Raw genomic sequence first — 17398 nt, forward strand, 5'->3', positions numbered from 1 at the left:
CTCTTATCCCTAGAGGCCAAAAGACTTTTAGTTCAAACACTAGTAGCACAGCTTTTAACGAAAGCAGAGCTAAAAGAACCTGTTTGTCCATTCTGATTAGACAACACTGACTCAATTCTGATTACAGAGGACAAAGCTGGACACTCTTAACCACACTAAAGATATCTCTCTCTTTCTTCTCTCTCCTGGACCATTACACCAAACCTAGTGCAGAACAATACCCACCTTCAGGCTAGAAGAAACACATAATAGCTTATTGATCTCTGGTGTAGACCCAAACCCACAAGTCACCAGGCAAGTAGGGATCACAGCCACTTGATGCAACTAACACTCAAAAGTCTTGCACTGGGTTTTATGGTCACAAATAAGCACACCGTTGGCAATGACCACATCAAATGTGGACCAACTCCCCCCAAACAAAAATAATAATATATTAATCAGCTCAGGCAGCAGCGATGCATTGTGAACCATACAGAAAAACTACAATTTCTTGGTTGTCAGTAAAGGTCCATTTCAGTTCACTTAAATTCTTCATTTCCTGTAATTTCTCGGGTTTTTAAAAGTTACGGTCACATTCAAGCTCATTGATAAGTGCTTCCAAAAGAGATAATGCTCCCTTGTAAATCACATGCGTTTGTGGCAATTTTTAGAAGTAAAATTTACCTAAGAATGGCAACTTCCAATTATTTCCCTCTGAAGAAATCAAACCACAACTCCCCAAAGTAAAGGTTAACGTTGTTCTCTGAAACAACGATTCAGTGTTTTTTAACTGAAGGAACTAAGAATAGTCAAGTCAGAAGTGGAACTCAAAGTCTCTCAAGCAATGAATGTTCTTTCCAGTGAATTCCACGTAGCTCTTATTCTGACCCCTGTGTAATACATAAAGCTTGGTCCTCGCTCATAGCCTCAGCCTTCTCTTAACCTCAAAGGCATATATACACACGTAACAACAACCCACCGACTGCAATAAAGCAACAGTGACCACATCAGCGGACAATGATGGATGAGATGACAAACGAACCGGGAGTCAGCACAGACATGTACGCCCCGAGAGAGAGACTGAGGTAGGGCTTGAAACTATTTTCTGGCCTTCTCCCGCGCGTTGCTCCAGAGTAAGGGGCAGGATCTTGCAAGCCCGGGGATCAGCAGAGCCTCGGCCCCCGAGGTGCAGGGATGGGAAGAAAATAGAGGACTGCTTCACCAGCGAGTTGGGGAAGGCGAGGAGTCGGTGCAGTGGGAATTCCACTGCGGACAGAACTTCCTGGCCCCGGGAGGGTCGAGGGGGGTTGGACCGTCCCGGCCGGCGGCGGGGGGCGACCTCCCTTTCTCTCTCCCCCACCGTATACATCTTTGTCGTGTGTGGAGTGTGCAAGGGGCGACGAGTTCCCAAGGAGCCGGCCGCCGGGGCCCTCCAGCCCGGATCGGGAAGTCCGGCCGCCACCCTCGAGCTTCTCGGGGGGGTTTGGGGGGTTCTCCCTGGGTCCGGGGACGCCCAAACCGCTCTCCAACACCCCCGAGGGTCTGGAGGCGGACGAGCGGACCCACAGCATCTCCGTGTGGGGGCGAACACCTCTCCCGCTGCATCCACCCCTCGCCGGGTCTTTTGTCCCGCCGGCAGCCGGGGTCTCTAGCCGGTTCCTCGGGGAGCCCCTGTCCTGGAGGCCTCGGGGCTCCGGGTCGCCCCAGCTTTTTTTTTCTGTCAGCGGCGGGGCCGGGAGTGGGGGGGGGGAGCGGACACGCGGACACTTACCGTACACCCCGGCAAGGAAAAGCAAGACCAGCGCAGACCTCCACCGCGGAGACTCTTTTGTGCTCCAGCGACGGGCCATAACCACGGCAGATGGAGAGAGCGAGGAGGAGAAGGAGGAGGAGGAGCCGTGGCCAGACGCCGCCGCCGCCGCCGCCGCCGAGCCCCCGGCGGCTCCCTGCGCTCTCCGCGGCGGCGGGAGGGGGAGGGGCCGGGCCGCCGCCGCCGCCGCCGCCCGCGCGCGCTCCCTCCCTCTCGCTGCCTCCCTCCAGCCCCCGCCTCGGCAGCTCGCCGGCTCCCCCCGCCCCACCCTCCCGGGGTCCGCGCGAGAGCCCTCCGCCTCCGCGGGACGGCCCTCCCAAGGGCAGGGGTAGCCGGCGCCTGAGCGAGGCGAGGCAAGCGGGCGGCAGACGCGCGACTCCGGCCTCGCCTCACGCCGCACCGGGTGGCCCGCGCCCGCCGCCACCCGCCAGACAGCGCGAGCCGGCACCCGCGCCCATCCGTTCGATCGGCGATCCCCTGGCCCGCCTGCCTTGGTCCCCGCCCCCCGTCCCCCCGCCGGACTTTCTCCGTCTCGGCGGCCGCGTTCCCTGCGACGGGAGCTGGAGGAGCAAGGCAGCGCCAATCGATGAGCGAGCGCGAGAACGCTGGCCGCAGGGTCCCCCAGGCTGGTGGGGAGAGAGTGGGGACCCGGCTTCGGAGCTCCGCCGCAGCCTGAGGCCTCGGGACAGCTTCCCGCGGGGTGGTGTGAGGGCGAGCTGGGAGGCGGAGAGTGGCCTCCTGAACGAGGAGAGTGGGTGTCCCAGAAGCTGGGAACTTGCGAGTTGCGGTTCCCTACCCTCCCTACCTCCACTTAATACCGGCGCGGAGCTCGGAGTAGGTGGGTGCAGGTTAGTGCGGGGACCCGGGCCGCCGGGTCGCTGTGGATGCTGCCGGGGACCTGGGGCCGGACGGCCACGCTCGAGGTGCCCGGGAATGAGCTGGGCAAGGCTGGAGTACCGAGCACTTCCAGATGGGTGTGGAAGCGGTGTGACCTTCCTGCGGGGGAGTTAGAGCTGCGTCCGGGATGCTCAGCCTGAGCCGAACTTGGCGGCCGGGAAGTGGGAGAGGGATTCACTGGGCAGTCCTTCATTTCCCTGAGCATCTTCCCCCATCCCAACAAGTATGACTGCATCACCGTAGCACTTTGCAAATACATTTGTTGTGCCACTGGCACGTCAGACCTTCCGTCTTGTCTTTTTCAAGTGTTTGTCTACACGTCTTATCTCCCTTAGTAGATTATCACTGGCCTTTACACGCACTCTCTGGGCTGTTGAAGGAAGACCTACCATGCTCCGTGCTGCCCAGTTGACATTGGTTATCTCTTTTTAATCCCTAACGACCTTGTGAGATAAGTTTTATTATACATATTTTATAGATAAGAAAACGAGGCTCAGGTTCAATTATCCAGAAGAGTGTAACAAATGAATGGTTTGAAACAGTAGTTCTCATCCCAAATTCAAGGCTGTTTCCTGTCTACTGCAGCCTACTCTGTAGCACAATGCTTAGTGCTTAGCAGGTAAATATTAAGATTTAAGATGAATTTCTTTGAAGGGACAGTTAGTCTTTCTGTCCCCTACCGATTTTTTTTTTTTCCTGGAAATGGTATTCCAAACGGTGAAAAAAATTATTAACAAACAATGCAAAACCCAGTAATAACAAATCTTGTATTACCTGGCAAAGCAAACACAATCTAGATATCCAAAAATACTTTGCACTCTCGTTGGAGAAAAAAGGCGCAGCTTTCATGTTCTTCATTTAACAACCAGCGGTTGTCTTGCCTAGTTTTATGAGTGGAGACTCTATTGGCTTGATTCTTGAGATCTCTTTCCAGAAATTGTGATGCAGACCGCTGTGTTTAGGATAGGTCACAAACAAAATGAAGAGACTGCATGGTACTGCCTCTCTGCCCTTTTCCTCCCAGTCAAGGAACCCTGTCTCCCAGACAAGACTCACAATGCTCTCCTCCTTAACACTTCCCTTCACGCCCTCTCACCTTTGCACTTTCTCAGCACCCCTCCCCCCACCTGTCTTCTGACACTACCAAGTTCTCAAACCTTTTGGTCTCAGGACCTCTTTTGTGTATGTGTGTGAGTCACTCAGTCTTGTCCCATTCTTTGAGACCCCATAGACTGTTTTCTGCCCAGCTACTCTGTCTATAGAATTCTCCAGGCAAGAATACTGGAGTGAGTTGCCATTTCTTTCTCCAGGGGATCATCCTGATCCAGGGATTGAACCTGTGTCTCCTGCTTTGCGGGCGGATTCTTTACCATCTGAGCCACCAGGGAAGCCCCATGGCCCCTTTAGAAACACTTAAAATTTGCTGAAAACTCCAAAGAGCTTTTGTTTAGGTGGGTCATATCTACTGATATTTCAGTTCAGTTCAGTTGCTCAGTCGTGTCCAGCTCTTTGCGACCCCATGGACTGCAGCACGCCAGGCCTCCCTGTCCATCGCCAACTCCCAGAGTTTACTCAAACTCATGTCCATTGAGTTGGTGATGCCATCCAGCCATTTCATCCTCTGTCGTCCCCTTCTCCTGCCTTCAATCTTTCCCAGCATCAGGGTCTTTTCCAGTGAGTCAGTTGTTAGCATCAGGTGGCCAAAGTGTTGGAGTTTCAGCTTCAGTATCAGTCCTTCCAATGAATATTCAGGACTGATTTCCTTTAGCATGGACTGGTTTGATCTCCTTGCAGTCCAAGAGACTCTCAAGAGTCTTCTCCAACACCACAGTCCAAAAGCATCAATTCTTCAGTGCTCAGCTTTCTTTAGAGTCCAACTCTCACATCCATACATGACTACTGGAAAAACCATAGCTTTGACTAGACAGACCTTTGTTGCCAAAGTAATGTCTCTGCTTTTTAATATGCTGTCTAGGTTGGTCACAGCTTTTCTTCCAAGCATCTTTTAATTTCATGGCTGCAGTCACCATCTGCAGTGATTTTGGAGCCCCCAAAAATAAAGTCGGTCACAGTTTCCACTGTTTCCCCATCTATTTGCCATCAAGTGATGGGACCAGATGCCACGATCTTAGTTTTCTGAATGTTGAGTTTTAAGCCAACTTTTTCACTCTCCTCTTTCACTTTCATCAAGAAGTTCTTTAGTTCTTCACTTTCTGGCATTAGGGTCGTGTCATCTGCATATCTGAGGTTATTGCTCCCGGCAATCTTGATTCCAGCTTGTGCTTCATCCAGCCCAGCATTTCTCATGATGTACTCTGCATATAAGTTAAATACGATATTTACCATTTTGGAATTAAAAAAATTTTAAAATATGTGTAAATTCACTTAAAAAGTGCATTACAGGTTAACTCTTCCGAAACAAAAATCTTTAGTAAAAAGTGTGTCATTGTTTCCATCTTTATAAATCTCATTCTCATATCTGCTTCTACATCCAGTCTGTTGCAAGATGTTCCTTTGGTTAAAGTATGTGAGGAAAATCCAGATTCATACAGATATGTGATTGGCAAAGAGAGGACCTTGTGTACCTCCCCAGGGTCCTCAGATAAAATTTTGAAAACTGTTGATCTAGGTGTCTATCTTACTATGGTCAAAAATCCAAGTATTTTGGTTCTCATTGGAAAACAATACAATAAATATTCATTCTAAGGGTATTAGCAGCTGAGCACTTAAATGTTAGTCAACTAAGCATATTTATGTTTCTAGAGGGAACATTTTATTTCTACAAAATCTAGTCCTAATTGAACATCAGACCCATGCTGCTCACCCGGCCCAGGCCTCAGGCTCATGCTCTCGTGTCAGTTTTTGCAGACCCCATGGACTGTAGCCCACCAGGTTCCTCTGTCCCTGGGATTCTCCAGGCAAGAATACTGGAGTGGGTTGCCATTGCCTCCTCCAGTGGATCTTCCTAACCCAGGAATTGAACCTGTGTCTCCTGCTTGGCTGATGGACTCTACCACTAAGCCACTTGGGAAGCCTGGCCCCGGGCCTAGTATTCAGTATTATCCTTTTTCTCACCATGTCTATTGAGCTGAGAAACTAGATGTTTCTACTACTAAGCTAATATGGAAAAACCCAAACAAACTTTTGGACCACACCAATACATCAAATATCCCATATATGAGAAAGCACTTAGAAATCTATAAAAACTATATAAATTGGTCAGTACTGGTAACAGTTCGGTTGCAGTTGGAGTGCTGATTTAACTTGGCCAGCATTCTAATCTACACCCTATAAAGCATAAAGCATGCTCCTGAGACTCTTAGTGGTTCTTAGTCTCGGTCCCTGAGTCCATAGATGTGTTTCAAGGATCCTGAAATTGTATGAAATTTTGTGCTTATATATTTTTATAGGCAGAAGATTTGTTATTTTCAGCAGTTTCTTGAAGGACTGTGTCAATCATTTTTTAAAATGTTTAAGAAAAATTGAATGGAGCAGTTACTTCAGTTTCTTCTTAATCTTTTTCCAAATGGTTCTCAAGATCCTCGAGGACATGCATTTGGGAGTGGAGAAGTACATGGACTGTGTACTTTTTCCCTTGACTATTATGAAAAGAGCCATGCTTTTCCACTTCATGGAGATGTGCCCATAAATAATCCTTTTGTTTTGATTTTGCACTTCTCTGTCCTCCTTTTCTAGCTATCACCATATATGATGGTTTAATTTTTACTCTTGTCACTAATAAAAACTGTTTCCTTCCTGGTATAGACCTTGCTTCATTTAGTAGCCTTTAAGAACCTCATCAACACCCAGTGAGGTTAGACTGGGAAATTAAGTCTACCACTGTGCGCATCATCTTTTATTGGAAAGAAAATTGATGGTAGTAGTTTTTCTGCTTGGCATGCTGCCAGGCAATGCTGAATCTCTTAACTCCTCCTCAAAGGAATATTATGTTTACAAAAGAAAAACAAACTTGATAAACACATACAAATAACTAAAAGGGAAAGAAAAGAATTTTAAAGATTGAAGTTAAATGAGAGATCTTTACAAGCAAATTGTAATTTCCATTGGAATTGAATAATAGAGGGTAGCAAATGAGATCCATCAATCTAGGCAATTTCTATACCAGTTCCCTAGCACATTTATTGTGTTTATTATTTATTGTGTTCTGTGCTCTGACAGCAGACCCAGCATTGTACCAAGTAGTCAAAGACATAATCCTGGCTCTAAATTAAATATCTCCAGTCCACACAGATTTAGTTTCACCTTCATAAGCTCAACTTCTTAATTGTAAAACCTGATTGCAGAGCATGCATGAATTTACAGGGCTAATAACATCTATCTCTTGTAGCCATATGAAAGAATTGCCCCTACCAAGAAAAAAGGAGGGAAAGGAAAATTGACTGCAGACATTGGTATTTATAGACAGATACTCTGAGTGTTTTTGCTGTTTAACTCTGAGCTTTCAAATGTACATAACTGTGTGTTTTAAGTTCTTCCCATTATTGATTGAGAACATTAACTAGAAGTGCTGGTTGGATGGAATCTTATTTATATGAGTCCATCAGAAGTGAATTTAGCAATAGTGATGACAACCCAAGGAATTTTATATTGCTAATTTCAGGCATATATAACTTAACTGTTTGTACTCTGCCCAAGTGGAAAAAGGATTTGGCGTTCCCAGTGTATTTGGCAATATAGAATTAATATATTGTAGTTATTAAAAGTATAGGCCTTTAGAGTTTAACAGAGGTGAGTTTGACCTAGGTGATTAACTGTGGTCAAGTAACCTAACCTTTTGTACTTCGTATTACCACCAAAAACTGGGAACATACAGGGGCCTCATTAGATTATCTGCATGCCTAAAATAAGGTAAGAATAATTGCTCACATGTATTGATTACTTTCCCTGGAGGAGGGCGTGGCAACCCACTCCAGGATTCTTGCCTGGAGAATCCTATGGATAGAGGAGCCTGGCAGGCTACAGTCCATAGGGTCACACGAAGTCAGACATGGCTGAAGCAACTTGATACACACACACACATTGAGTACTTACAGCATGCTACACATTCAGTCCTCAAACAATCCTATGATGTCCATACTATTATTATCTCCACTTGTCAGCTGAACAAACAGGCAGAGAGAGGTTCAGTAGTTTTCTCAAGAATACACAGATAATAACTGTTCAATGTTTAAACTCAGGCAGTCTGACTTCAAACACATACTTTAATCATTTTAGCATGTTTTATGTAAAGTGCTTAAGACAATGCCAGGAACTTAGTAGGTGCTCAATAAATGGCATCACTGTTATTAAACACATAAATGACATAAGCAAAACAGTTTTTATTCTTTAATCTCTTACTGTTTAAAATGCAGTATACATAGTAGTTTTCTGTCTTCCTTTTATTTCCTAGAAGTAGCTGATACTACTCTGAGTTTGGTTTAAATTAGACATAAGCCTCATCTAGATTTCTTTTTAAAAAGGAAAGTCACTTTTTAAAGTTTTATTTCCTTGAGTTTTCGGAAAACATGAAGCAAGCATCAGTTAGATGAAACATAAGTCTGGCTTTTTGCTGCTTGTACTAAGAAATTTTTTTCGGTGACCGTGTAGTCATTATTTATAGTTTCCTTTGAAGATCAGAGAATCTTAGGTTGCTTATTGCCCTAATCTTCAGAGACGATCTATGACAGATTTTTCTGATCCCAAAGAATACATCAAATCACATGAAACTGCTCGGTTATCGGGCCATGAAAACAGAGGTCATTTCTACTAAAGAATGGATTACTCCAGCTTCATCATTGAAAGAATATTCTCCTTGGAAATACCCAGACGGGTTTGCATTTTGAATATGTACCAGCTGTGATGGAAAAGAACAGTCTAATCCTTTCGATTTCTGTAGTTGACGGCTTCACTTGCACAGCAGGAGATGTGAAAGAAATGATGTCAAAAAGCATTTCAATATAAAAGTTTTATTCTCATACTCAATAAAATGAATTAAGTAACTGAAACAAAAAAAAAAAGTTAAACACTTCAGAACATTATGTCAGTTGGTTCTAGTCACCAGGCACTTAACTCTAGTCACCACAACCTTTTTCCATGTTGTGGCTAGCTCTGCTTAAGTGTAGATACTCCTGAGATGGAAACTCCTATTTACAAATACTCATATATACAAAATTGTATAAAATACTTTAACTCTTTCAATGTATGATTTAAGGGCAATTACTGGCAGTTGGCAGGTAGAGACCTAGTTACATGGCAGCCGCTTCAGCTGACCTGTGAATGTGAAAAAGGACACAGTCCCAGGGCAGCTGTGCTGACGGTGCTTGCTCTGGATCGGACTCCCAGCAGTGTTAACCTTCAGGACTCCAGGGACCAGGGTATGTGGGAGAATGCTGTGGTCCAACAAGTCTGTTCTCTGTGGTGTTCATCCTCATCAGGACAGTTGACCGAACCCCTCAGGAGACTCCTGGTACAGGTTTCAGACCTCTTCTGGCAAACCACTTAATGCGTACCCTTCATTCACTCAGAATGGAGACCTGGGTCAGTCTGTGAAGATGGGAGAATTCACTGATCCCATCGGTGACCCCTGGACTGGTGCATTTGCTAATCTGAAGAGTGGAACCAGCATCTTCAGATTCTCCCATCTTCACCGAGGGTGATGGACAAAGGAAAGAAGAGAAAGCTGCAGTGAGATGGGGTCTTTTATAAGTTTTGTTCACTGCATCTGCAGCACCTCAAAGAGGGCCTGTCTCCCAGTAGATGCTCAGAAAACATTCGTCAAGTGAATGAATAGGGGGTTCAGAAATGAAACAGATCCTGGCGGGTAAGGAGAGGCAAAGCTGTTGGGCAGTGTAACATCGAGGAGAAAGGACCCATGCTTGTCCTGTTATTGCTGCCTAGGTAGTCTGTGGAGAAGGCAGCCTGCTTTGGAGCTCAGGCAAAAATGGAGTGAAACATCAAGTCTTGGTCTTTTAGGAAAAGCCGATAAACCTCGTTTGGAGGATGAGGCCCATTTCACCTTGTGTGCTGAGACTTAAGATATTACTTTATGAGGTTTAAAAAAATCTCATAAAAGTGAGAGGGACTTCCCTGGTGGTCCAGTGGTTAAGGGGACACGGATTCAATCCCTTGTCCAGGAAGATTCCACATGCCGCAGGGCAACTAAGCCCACGTGTCACAACTACTGAAGCCCACCCTCCCTAGAGCCCATGTTCTGCAATAAGAGAAGCCACTGCAATGAGAAGCCTGCCCACCACAACTAGAGAGTAGCCCCCACTCCCCACAACTAGAGAAAGCCTGCCCCTGCCTGCAGCAATGAACACCCAGCGCAGCCAAAAGAAATGATAAAAATAATTAGTTGATTAAAATTTATTATTAATTTAAAAACCTTAATGAGGAGGTCAAAAACCATATTCTGGTGTTGAAGCCAGTTTCCTATAATTTTATTTCCAGTGTTTAATATTTCCATTCTACTATAGGTTAAATGGACTTTTATGGCCTCAGCTGGCCTTGTATGATCTATAAGTTGGGCACTATTTATTTTATTGATTATTAAAATAAACAGGACCTTTGTTCTCTAAACCAACAGAAACCCTTAGAAAAGAAGACTTTTTAAAGCATTCTCCTTCAGAGGACTATGAATTAATGCCTTGCCTCGGGTGTGTAGAGAAATTCCAATTCCACTGTCTATGAAGTTAAACTGTTCCTTAACATCAGTCTAAGAGGTGATGAAACCAATGTCCAGTGTGAAGTCAGGATCAGAGAGCAGAGAAGGAAACCCAGGTGGCCAGTATGAATTCAAGATTTGTTTAGTGTATTTTGAATTTCTGGGTCATCAGTCACTCCTATATTAAAATGTAAGTACAAAGAGTACTTTCCAACTTCCAAATTCTGAAATATTGTTTATCATTTGTTATTATCAATATGGCCTTCTCTCCATTTATATATACTTGCTTAAGTTGATTGTTCAGGAAAACAAAATCAATTCTATCAAAATTAACAAGAATATTGTTGAAATTGTAGTAAGAATTCACTTTATATTTTTGAATACTTGAGATACGTAAAGACTATAAAATGCAGTGCATATAACCTAATTCAATCACTTAAAGGTAGAGATCTTACTCTGGCAGACCAGTTATTACAGATACAAGGGAGCTTGTAATCTAGTGAAGAAACAGATAAATCAATAGATACAAGCAACACTCATTCATTCAACAAATATTTATTGAGCACCTACTATGTGTCAGTAATTTTTTTCAGATGTTGGAGCTGCTCAGTGAATGAACATGGTAACTGCCATGGCAGGGGTACATGTACATAAGATACACCAGAACCACAGGGAAAATCAGAGAGGGCCTCACAAAGGAAAAAAACTTGATTTGAGAAGCAAAACATAAGTAGGAGACTGACAATAAAAAGGGAGGTAGGTAAGGGGTCATGAAAAAGCATTCCAGGCATAAGAAATCAACTGGAAACAGGAGAGGAGAATAGAGTATGTTCAGAATAGATAGAATCGAGTTGTCAATGTAAAGTATTGATACTTTGTATTGCTGATTTAAAAGTAGCCTGTGTGTGTGTGTGTGTGTGTGTTGGGTTGGGGAGGAAATACACATATAATCATAAATTACATCATTAAAGGTCTTAAATGACATGCATAAATATATGTAGAATTTATTCTATAAAATGCCAGAGATGAGAACCTTGAAAAACTATAAGCCATGGAGTCCTGGCTTTCTATGATGGAGCCTGGAATGGAGAGGAAAGGGATTTGAAGACCTGTAAGGAGGATACTGGCCTTCCCCAGTGGCTCAGATGGTAAAGAATCTGCCTGCAGCGCGGGAGACCTGGGTTTGATCCCTGGGTTGGGAAGATCCCATGGAGAAGGGAATGGCAACCCACTTCAGTATTCTTGCCTGGAGAATTCCATGGACAGAAGATCCTGGCAGGCTACAGTCCATGATGTCAAAAAGAGTCAAACACAACCGAGCGACTAACACACACACACACACACACACAGAGGAGGATATTGTAGTAGTGAGAAATGGGATGGACTTAGGAGTGCCTAGTGGCAATGGGAATGGAGAGTAAGTAACACCATTGGTAGTTTTTCAGAAGGTAATCCATTTCTCCAGATTTCTAGTTTGAGCAACTGATAATACCTTTCCTTAAGATATGCAATAAGGGAAAGGGAATGAGGTGGAGCAAAGAGGTAAGTATAACTTTGAGGAGAACATTCAGGTAGAGAAGTCCAATACCATATAGCCAGGGGAGAAAAATGGGCCAAAGATAGAAAACCACTGGCATTGATTGAGACTGCTTTTGGAGAGGATGTTTCTTCCCCTAGAGAATATGAAAGGCATCAGTGGTTCATGAAGGAGAGGTAGTAGAGGAACCAGCAATAAGAGCAGAATGAAAGGAAATGGCCAAAAGGTAGGAAGAAATGGAGAAATGTCTGTTGTCACAGAAACCAAGTACAGAGATCCAAGCACAGGGAAGGGAGAGGTAAAATATGTCAGTGCCAAGGATAATGCAAGTGATAAAGGGCCAAGATGTGAAGAGGAATTAATATATTTTCCATCACATCTTACAGAAAAACCCAAACCAATGTTTTGGCCAACCTAATAATTGGCTACAAGAAAGTCTAATGTCCTTATCTAAAGAATTCTACAGGTACCTGTTTAGCCTTTAATTTAGACCAAAGCTGAATTCTTGATGATCTACATATCCTATTGTTATATTTTTAAGAATTTTGTCCTAATTTCCTCAGTCTGTTCTATCCCAGCATTATACACTATGAATATAAACTTAAGAATGTCTAAGTTCACATGGACCCTAGACACAAATATTGAAGTTTATAAAGTTCGTCTTCGTCACCCCAACCCTCCTTTTCTTGATTACCCTTCTCCCCTCCTGAGCCTTGCTTATATTCTTTTTTCCCAGCTGTGGGCCTCTGACATGTTTGTGCTTTCTGACCCTCAGCTTTCTTCCATCAGAAATGATTCTCAAGAAAGAACCTTCGAAGTAAATCTGTTTTGAAGCCAGATATGGTTTCTCTCCCAGGAGGACGGGAGAGAAAATGTTAAACGTCCTTGGTGGATGATTGAAGGTGAAATGTGAGTGGATGGGGCAGAGAACTGAGGCCAAGGAGGTTTTCCAGATGCCCCTCCAAGGTGACCTCTTACCTCAAAGCAACCCCTGCCTAAGGTAGGAGATACAGCAGTTCTAGCATGACTGATTTTTCCCCCTAGAACCATACTAAACATTTAGGAGACTGAAAGGTCACAAACATTTATTATATCAGTGATGTTCTTTTTGGAAATGATATTTTTGGCTGATAGTATTTCAATGTACTTAGTTGCTAACATAATAGCCAAGGCACACATATCCTTTATCTTGTTTAATGCCAATTACTCTGTCACTATTTTGCTCGGAGCTATTGGAATAACGTCAAATGTGGTTTGGGACGGATAAGTTCAAGTCCACAGGGGCCATATTTCCATGTCCACTGAATCAGCTGTTTCCTACTGAATTTTTTTCCACAATATTAATGACTGACTTCTGTAGAGCCAAGTAGCTTGATCATGCTTTTAATTTAATTCAGTTGTTTAGGAAAGGGAAACAACTGCATTAATCATTTTTAAGATTCGATTTATGCATATGATATGGATACCATGTTTCCTGAAAGTGTTTTTGCTGAAGTCGTTTGGTTAGAAAAAAAAAAAAGAGTAGCTGAGTGAGTGAAAAATTTAATTGTTATGAACTTCGTTTCTAAAAGTAAAGATAAATGATGAGAGAATTTGCTTGTTCTGCTATGTAACTGAAAACATGTTAACTTTTGCTCAGTTTATCATTTAAAATGTGTTATGCTTTCATGAGTATGTTTGTATCTCATGTCAATTAATTAAGTGCTCTTAATCCCCTATTTATATTTAAGCCTCAGGTAACAAGGTTTCTAACAAATGCATTGTGTAAATGTATTCTCTTACCAAGAAAGAAAAGTAAGTGGACAAGTTCATACATCTCACCAGCAAAGGCCCAGTATCAGAGGCCAGAAAGCTTACACAAGCCTCTTGAGGGACAGGAATCAGTAGATTAGCAATGCTTTCCATTTAAGTTCAACATTTGTTCTTAAGAAAAGCAGATGGAAGATCTTCAATACATTCCTTAGTTGTCTGATAATAACTAGAGTATTTAAGGAAGAATACTCTCTAAGTAACAGAAGCATTACCTCAAAGGAATGGTGAGAAACTGATCATGAGGAAAAGAAAGAACTAGGTTAGGATATATAGGAATAGATATCCACTCAGGACCTGGTGTGATTTTATTTTCTCTGAGGTGCTGTCAAGGACCATTAAATAGAAGAGGCATTTATAGGATCATAAGACTGTCAGAGCTGAAAGGGTCATCTCCAGTCCAATCTCCTAATTTTACAGGTGAGAAACCCAGGCTCCTTTATGCAAGGGTGATAGTACACTGTGAATTCTGATTCTGCTAGAAGACAGGCAATCTGGGAGTAATGAGGACCCAGAGCTAGACTGAGAAACTTGGGTGGAGATGGGGGAGGAAAGAGGATTTGGCTTTCAGAAAGGAAGTCCAATCTCTTGGGAAAGATGTGGAATATGAAGCGTATAGCAACAGAGACAATGTCATATCTTGGAAAAGTAGCATCAGCTGGAAGGGCTGAGGCAGCAGGAATATTTCGACAGATGGAGAACACATAGCTGGTATTGGGAGGCCAGCAGTTGGGACTGGAAAATCCAAAGAGGCAGTGAATCCCGAGCAGTTAACTTGCACCTTAGTTAGTCATCTTCAATCCAGAGGCAGGCATCCCATCCCTGGAAAGAAAAGCTCAAACTTCCATGTCAATGTATGACAAAAGCCACTACAATATTGTAAAGTAATTAGCCTCCAGTTAAAATAAATAAATTTAAAAAAATAGATAGCTAGTGGTAACAGGCTGGATAGTGCAGGGAGCTCAGGCTCGGTGCTCTGTGATGACCTAGAGGGGGGGGATGAAGGTGGGGTAGGAGGGAGGTCCAGGAGGGATGGGATATATGGGATGGGATATATGTATTCACGTGTGCGTGCCTGGTCACATCCAGCTCTTTGCAACCCCAAGGACTGTAGCCTGCCAGGATCCTCTATCCATGGATTTTCCCCACAAGAATACTGGAGTGGGTTCCCATTTCCTCCTCCAGGAGATCTTCCTGACCCAGAGATCAGACCCGTGTCTCCTGCATCTTCTGCATTGATATCTTTGCCACTGAGTCACCTGGGGCTGATATATGTATACAGATAGCTGTATACATATATTTGTATGTATATGTATACATATATATATACAGATATATGTATACAGGTAGCTGATTCACTTCATTGTACAACAGAAACTAACACAACATTCTAAAGCAATTCTATTCCAATTAACCAAAAAAAAAAAAAAAGAACAGAAAAGAAGCTTCACAAGAGCAAGAACAGGGCTTCAATCAATCCCAGAAAGATACCTAACTGGGATGCCAGTTAGGCTGAAAATATATAATCAGTGTTGAATTAACAGGATATTCAAGATGTGTATTTGTAGTTTTAGAGCAAGGGAGGTTCTTAGTAGAGGGCACAGGGTGAGAGCTAATAGAGGCTAAAGAGGCAAATGGTGTGTAACAGGATGCTAGGGTATGACTCCCTACATTCCTTTTAAGGAAGGATTTTTCTAAAAAACCCCACTAGTTTGTGGGAATCTAGTGTTTCCAGCTGTGAGGGAAAGAGAGCTTCAAGTCCCATGGAAATATACTTAGTCACTTCTAACATTGCAGACCCAATGTCATGTAGAACACTTTTCTGCTTTATTAGGTAACTTTGCACATTTAGTAACTGAACCTAATTTAGAGATTTCACTTGAGCAGTTTGTTTTCTTTTTTCTTTTATAAATAAGTTGAATATTTTTTATTTATTTATTTTAATTTTTGGCCACACCCCACATTATGCAGGACCTTAGCCCCCAACCAGGGATTGAACCCTCATCCCCTGCATTGGAAGGTGGAGACTTACTCACTGGACTACTGGGAAAGTCCCAGCAATTCTCAGTAGAACTTACATCTCAATTGTAAGAATGGAGAATTAGAGGAAAATTTGTCCTTTCCTTCCTTGTTAATAATACTGATTATTCTCATGCATGCATCTAATAATAGAACTTTGAATTGTGGCTCTTGTTTTGTTTCTAGCAAAAAGAGAAAAGTAAAGAACAATGTAATTGGAACATCTTGCAAAATTTCGGAAGAGTGGGATAATCCATGTTGTTGAAAATTAATATTATTCAGGTCAACATTTACCTACCATGTGAAGGATCATTAAACTGGAGGTTAACATGGTATATGGTTTATGTGATATGTCAACTTGTCTAGGTTATGGTGCCAAATTTGGTGTCTGCTTAGTTAAAAGCCAGACCAGATTCTTCTGTGAAGATATTTTTGGCATGTAATTAATATTTACATCAGTAGACTTTGCATAAAGCAGATTATCTTTCATAATATGAATGGTCAGTGTCCAATCAGTTAAAGGTCTTAGGAGCAGAAACTGAGGTTTCCTGAAGAAGGAATTCTCCTTAAGACTGCAACAAAGAAATTCTGCCTGAGTTTTAATCCTGCTACCCTGTGGAATTTTGACTGTAACATCAACTCTTGCCTGAGTTTCCAGCCCACAGGCCAACTCTACAAATTTTGAATGTATCAGGCCTCCACAATCACCTGAGACAATTCTTTAAAATATTTTGTATCTTTCTATCTATCAAAATTGATGCTTTCAAACTGTGGTGCTGGAGAAGACTCTTTAAAGTCCCTTGGACAGCAAGAAGATCAAACCAGTCAATCCTAAAGGAAATCAACCTTGAATATTCATTGGAAGGACTGATGCTGAAGCTGAAGCTGCAATAATTTGGCTACCTGGTGTGAAGAACCGACTCATTAAAAAAGCCCCTGATGCTGGGAAGGATGGAAGGCAGGAGAAGAAGAGGGTGACAGAGGATGAGATGGTTGGATGGCATCATCAACTTGATGGACATGAGTTTGAGCAAACTCTGGGAGATAGTGAAGGACAAGGAGGCCTGGTGTGCTGCAGTCCACTGGGTTGCAAAGAGTCGGACATGACTGAGCAACTGAACAATAACAACAATCTGTCTATCATCCTACTGGTTCTGTTTCTCTGGAGAACTGTGACATAGCCTGTTCTCACACTAAGAGTCAAATTCAGAAAAATCATCAATATCTCAAAATTTGATAGCTTGGTCTGGTTAGGCTGATAGCATTTGGATTTTTTTGAAAGTGTTATCAGGAAAAGAATACATCTCAAAACATTGTACTTCCAATTTCTCATGCCAAGACTTGATTAATTTTATCCAAATTTGAGTCACAATAAATTTTGCATCTGCTGAATCTCTGCCATTTTTCCTTTCAGAAGCTCTTCAAGCCAAGTTTCAGTGGGGGACATGTGAAAATATCTGTAAGTCCCTGGCAAATAGCAGAGTCTAAGGATGTGAAGGGCACTTTGATGAGCAGCCTAGATCATCACAGATTAATTGTTGCCAAGTATTTATTAAAAAAACAGTGTCAAGTTAAGCAATTGGTTTATTGTTTGTTGTCAAGCACAAAATGTTTAATTCCTCTAGGGATTTAACAAAATCCTTTTTTACTCATATGTTTATGACTTCTTAAAAGTTGATGCAAC

At 42.9% G+C, this 17398-nt stretch overlaps 1 protein-coding gene and 1 long non-coding RNA gene across 3 annotated transcripts in view; one reads left to right on the top strand and one right to left on the bottom strand.

Annotated features, from left to right (window-relative positions):
- LRP12 (LDL receptor related protein 12) overlaps positions 1 to 1944 on the bottom strand; it is an 86139-nt gene extending 84195 nt beyond the window's left edge. For both annotated transcript variants that reach the window (XM_081502270.1, XM_081502269.1), the window contains exon 1: positions 1751 to 1944. In XM_081502270.1, the coding sequence (XP_081358396.1) occupies positions 1751 to 1829 (79 nt within the window). In that variant the 5' untranslated portion in view covers positions 1830 to 1944. The remainder of the gene's footprint in view (positions 1 to 1750) is intronic.
- On the top strand, positions 996 to 16047 carry LOC145510606 (uncharacterized). Its single transcript, XR_014057139.1, has 5 exons — positions 996 to 1064; positions 10272 to 10539; positions 12662 to 12886; positions 14018 to 14115; positions 15901 to 16047. It is a non-coding gene; the product is annotated as an uncharacterized LOC145510606 (long non-coding RNA).
- Positions 16048 to 17398: the final 1351 nt, after the last annotated feature.

The sequence above is a fragment of the Giraffa tippelskirchi genome, chromosome 6, assembly GCF_054371585.1.
Source record: "Giraffa tippelskirchi isolate mGirTip1 chromosome 6, T2T-mGirTip1v1.2.pri, whole genome shotgun sequence".
In the NCBI taxonomy this organism is placed as follows: Eukaryota; Metazoa; Chordata; class Mammalia; order Artiodactyla; family Giraffidae; genus Giraffa; species Giraffa tippelskirchi.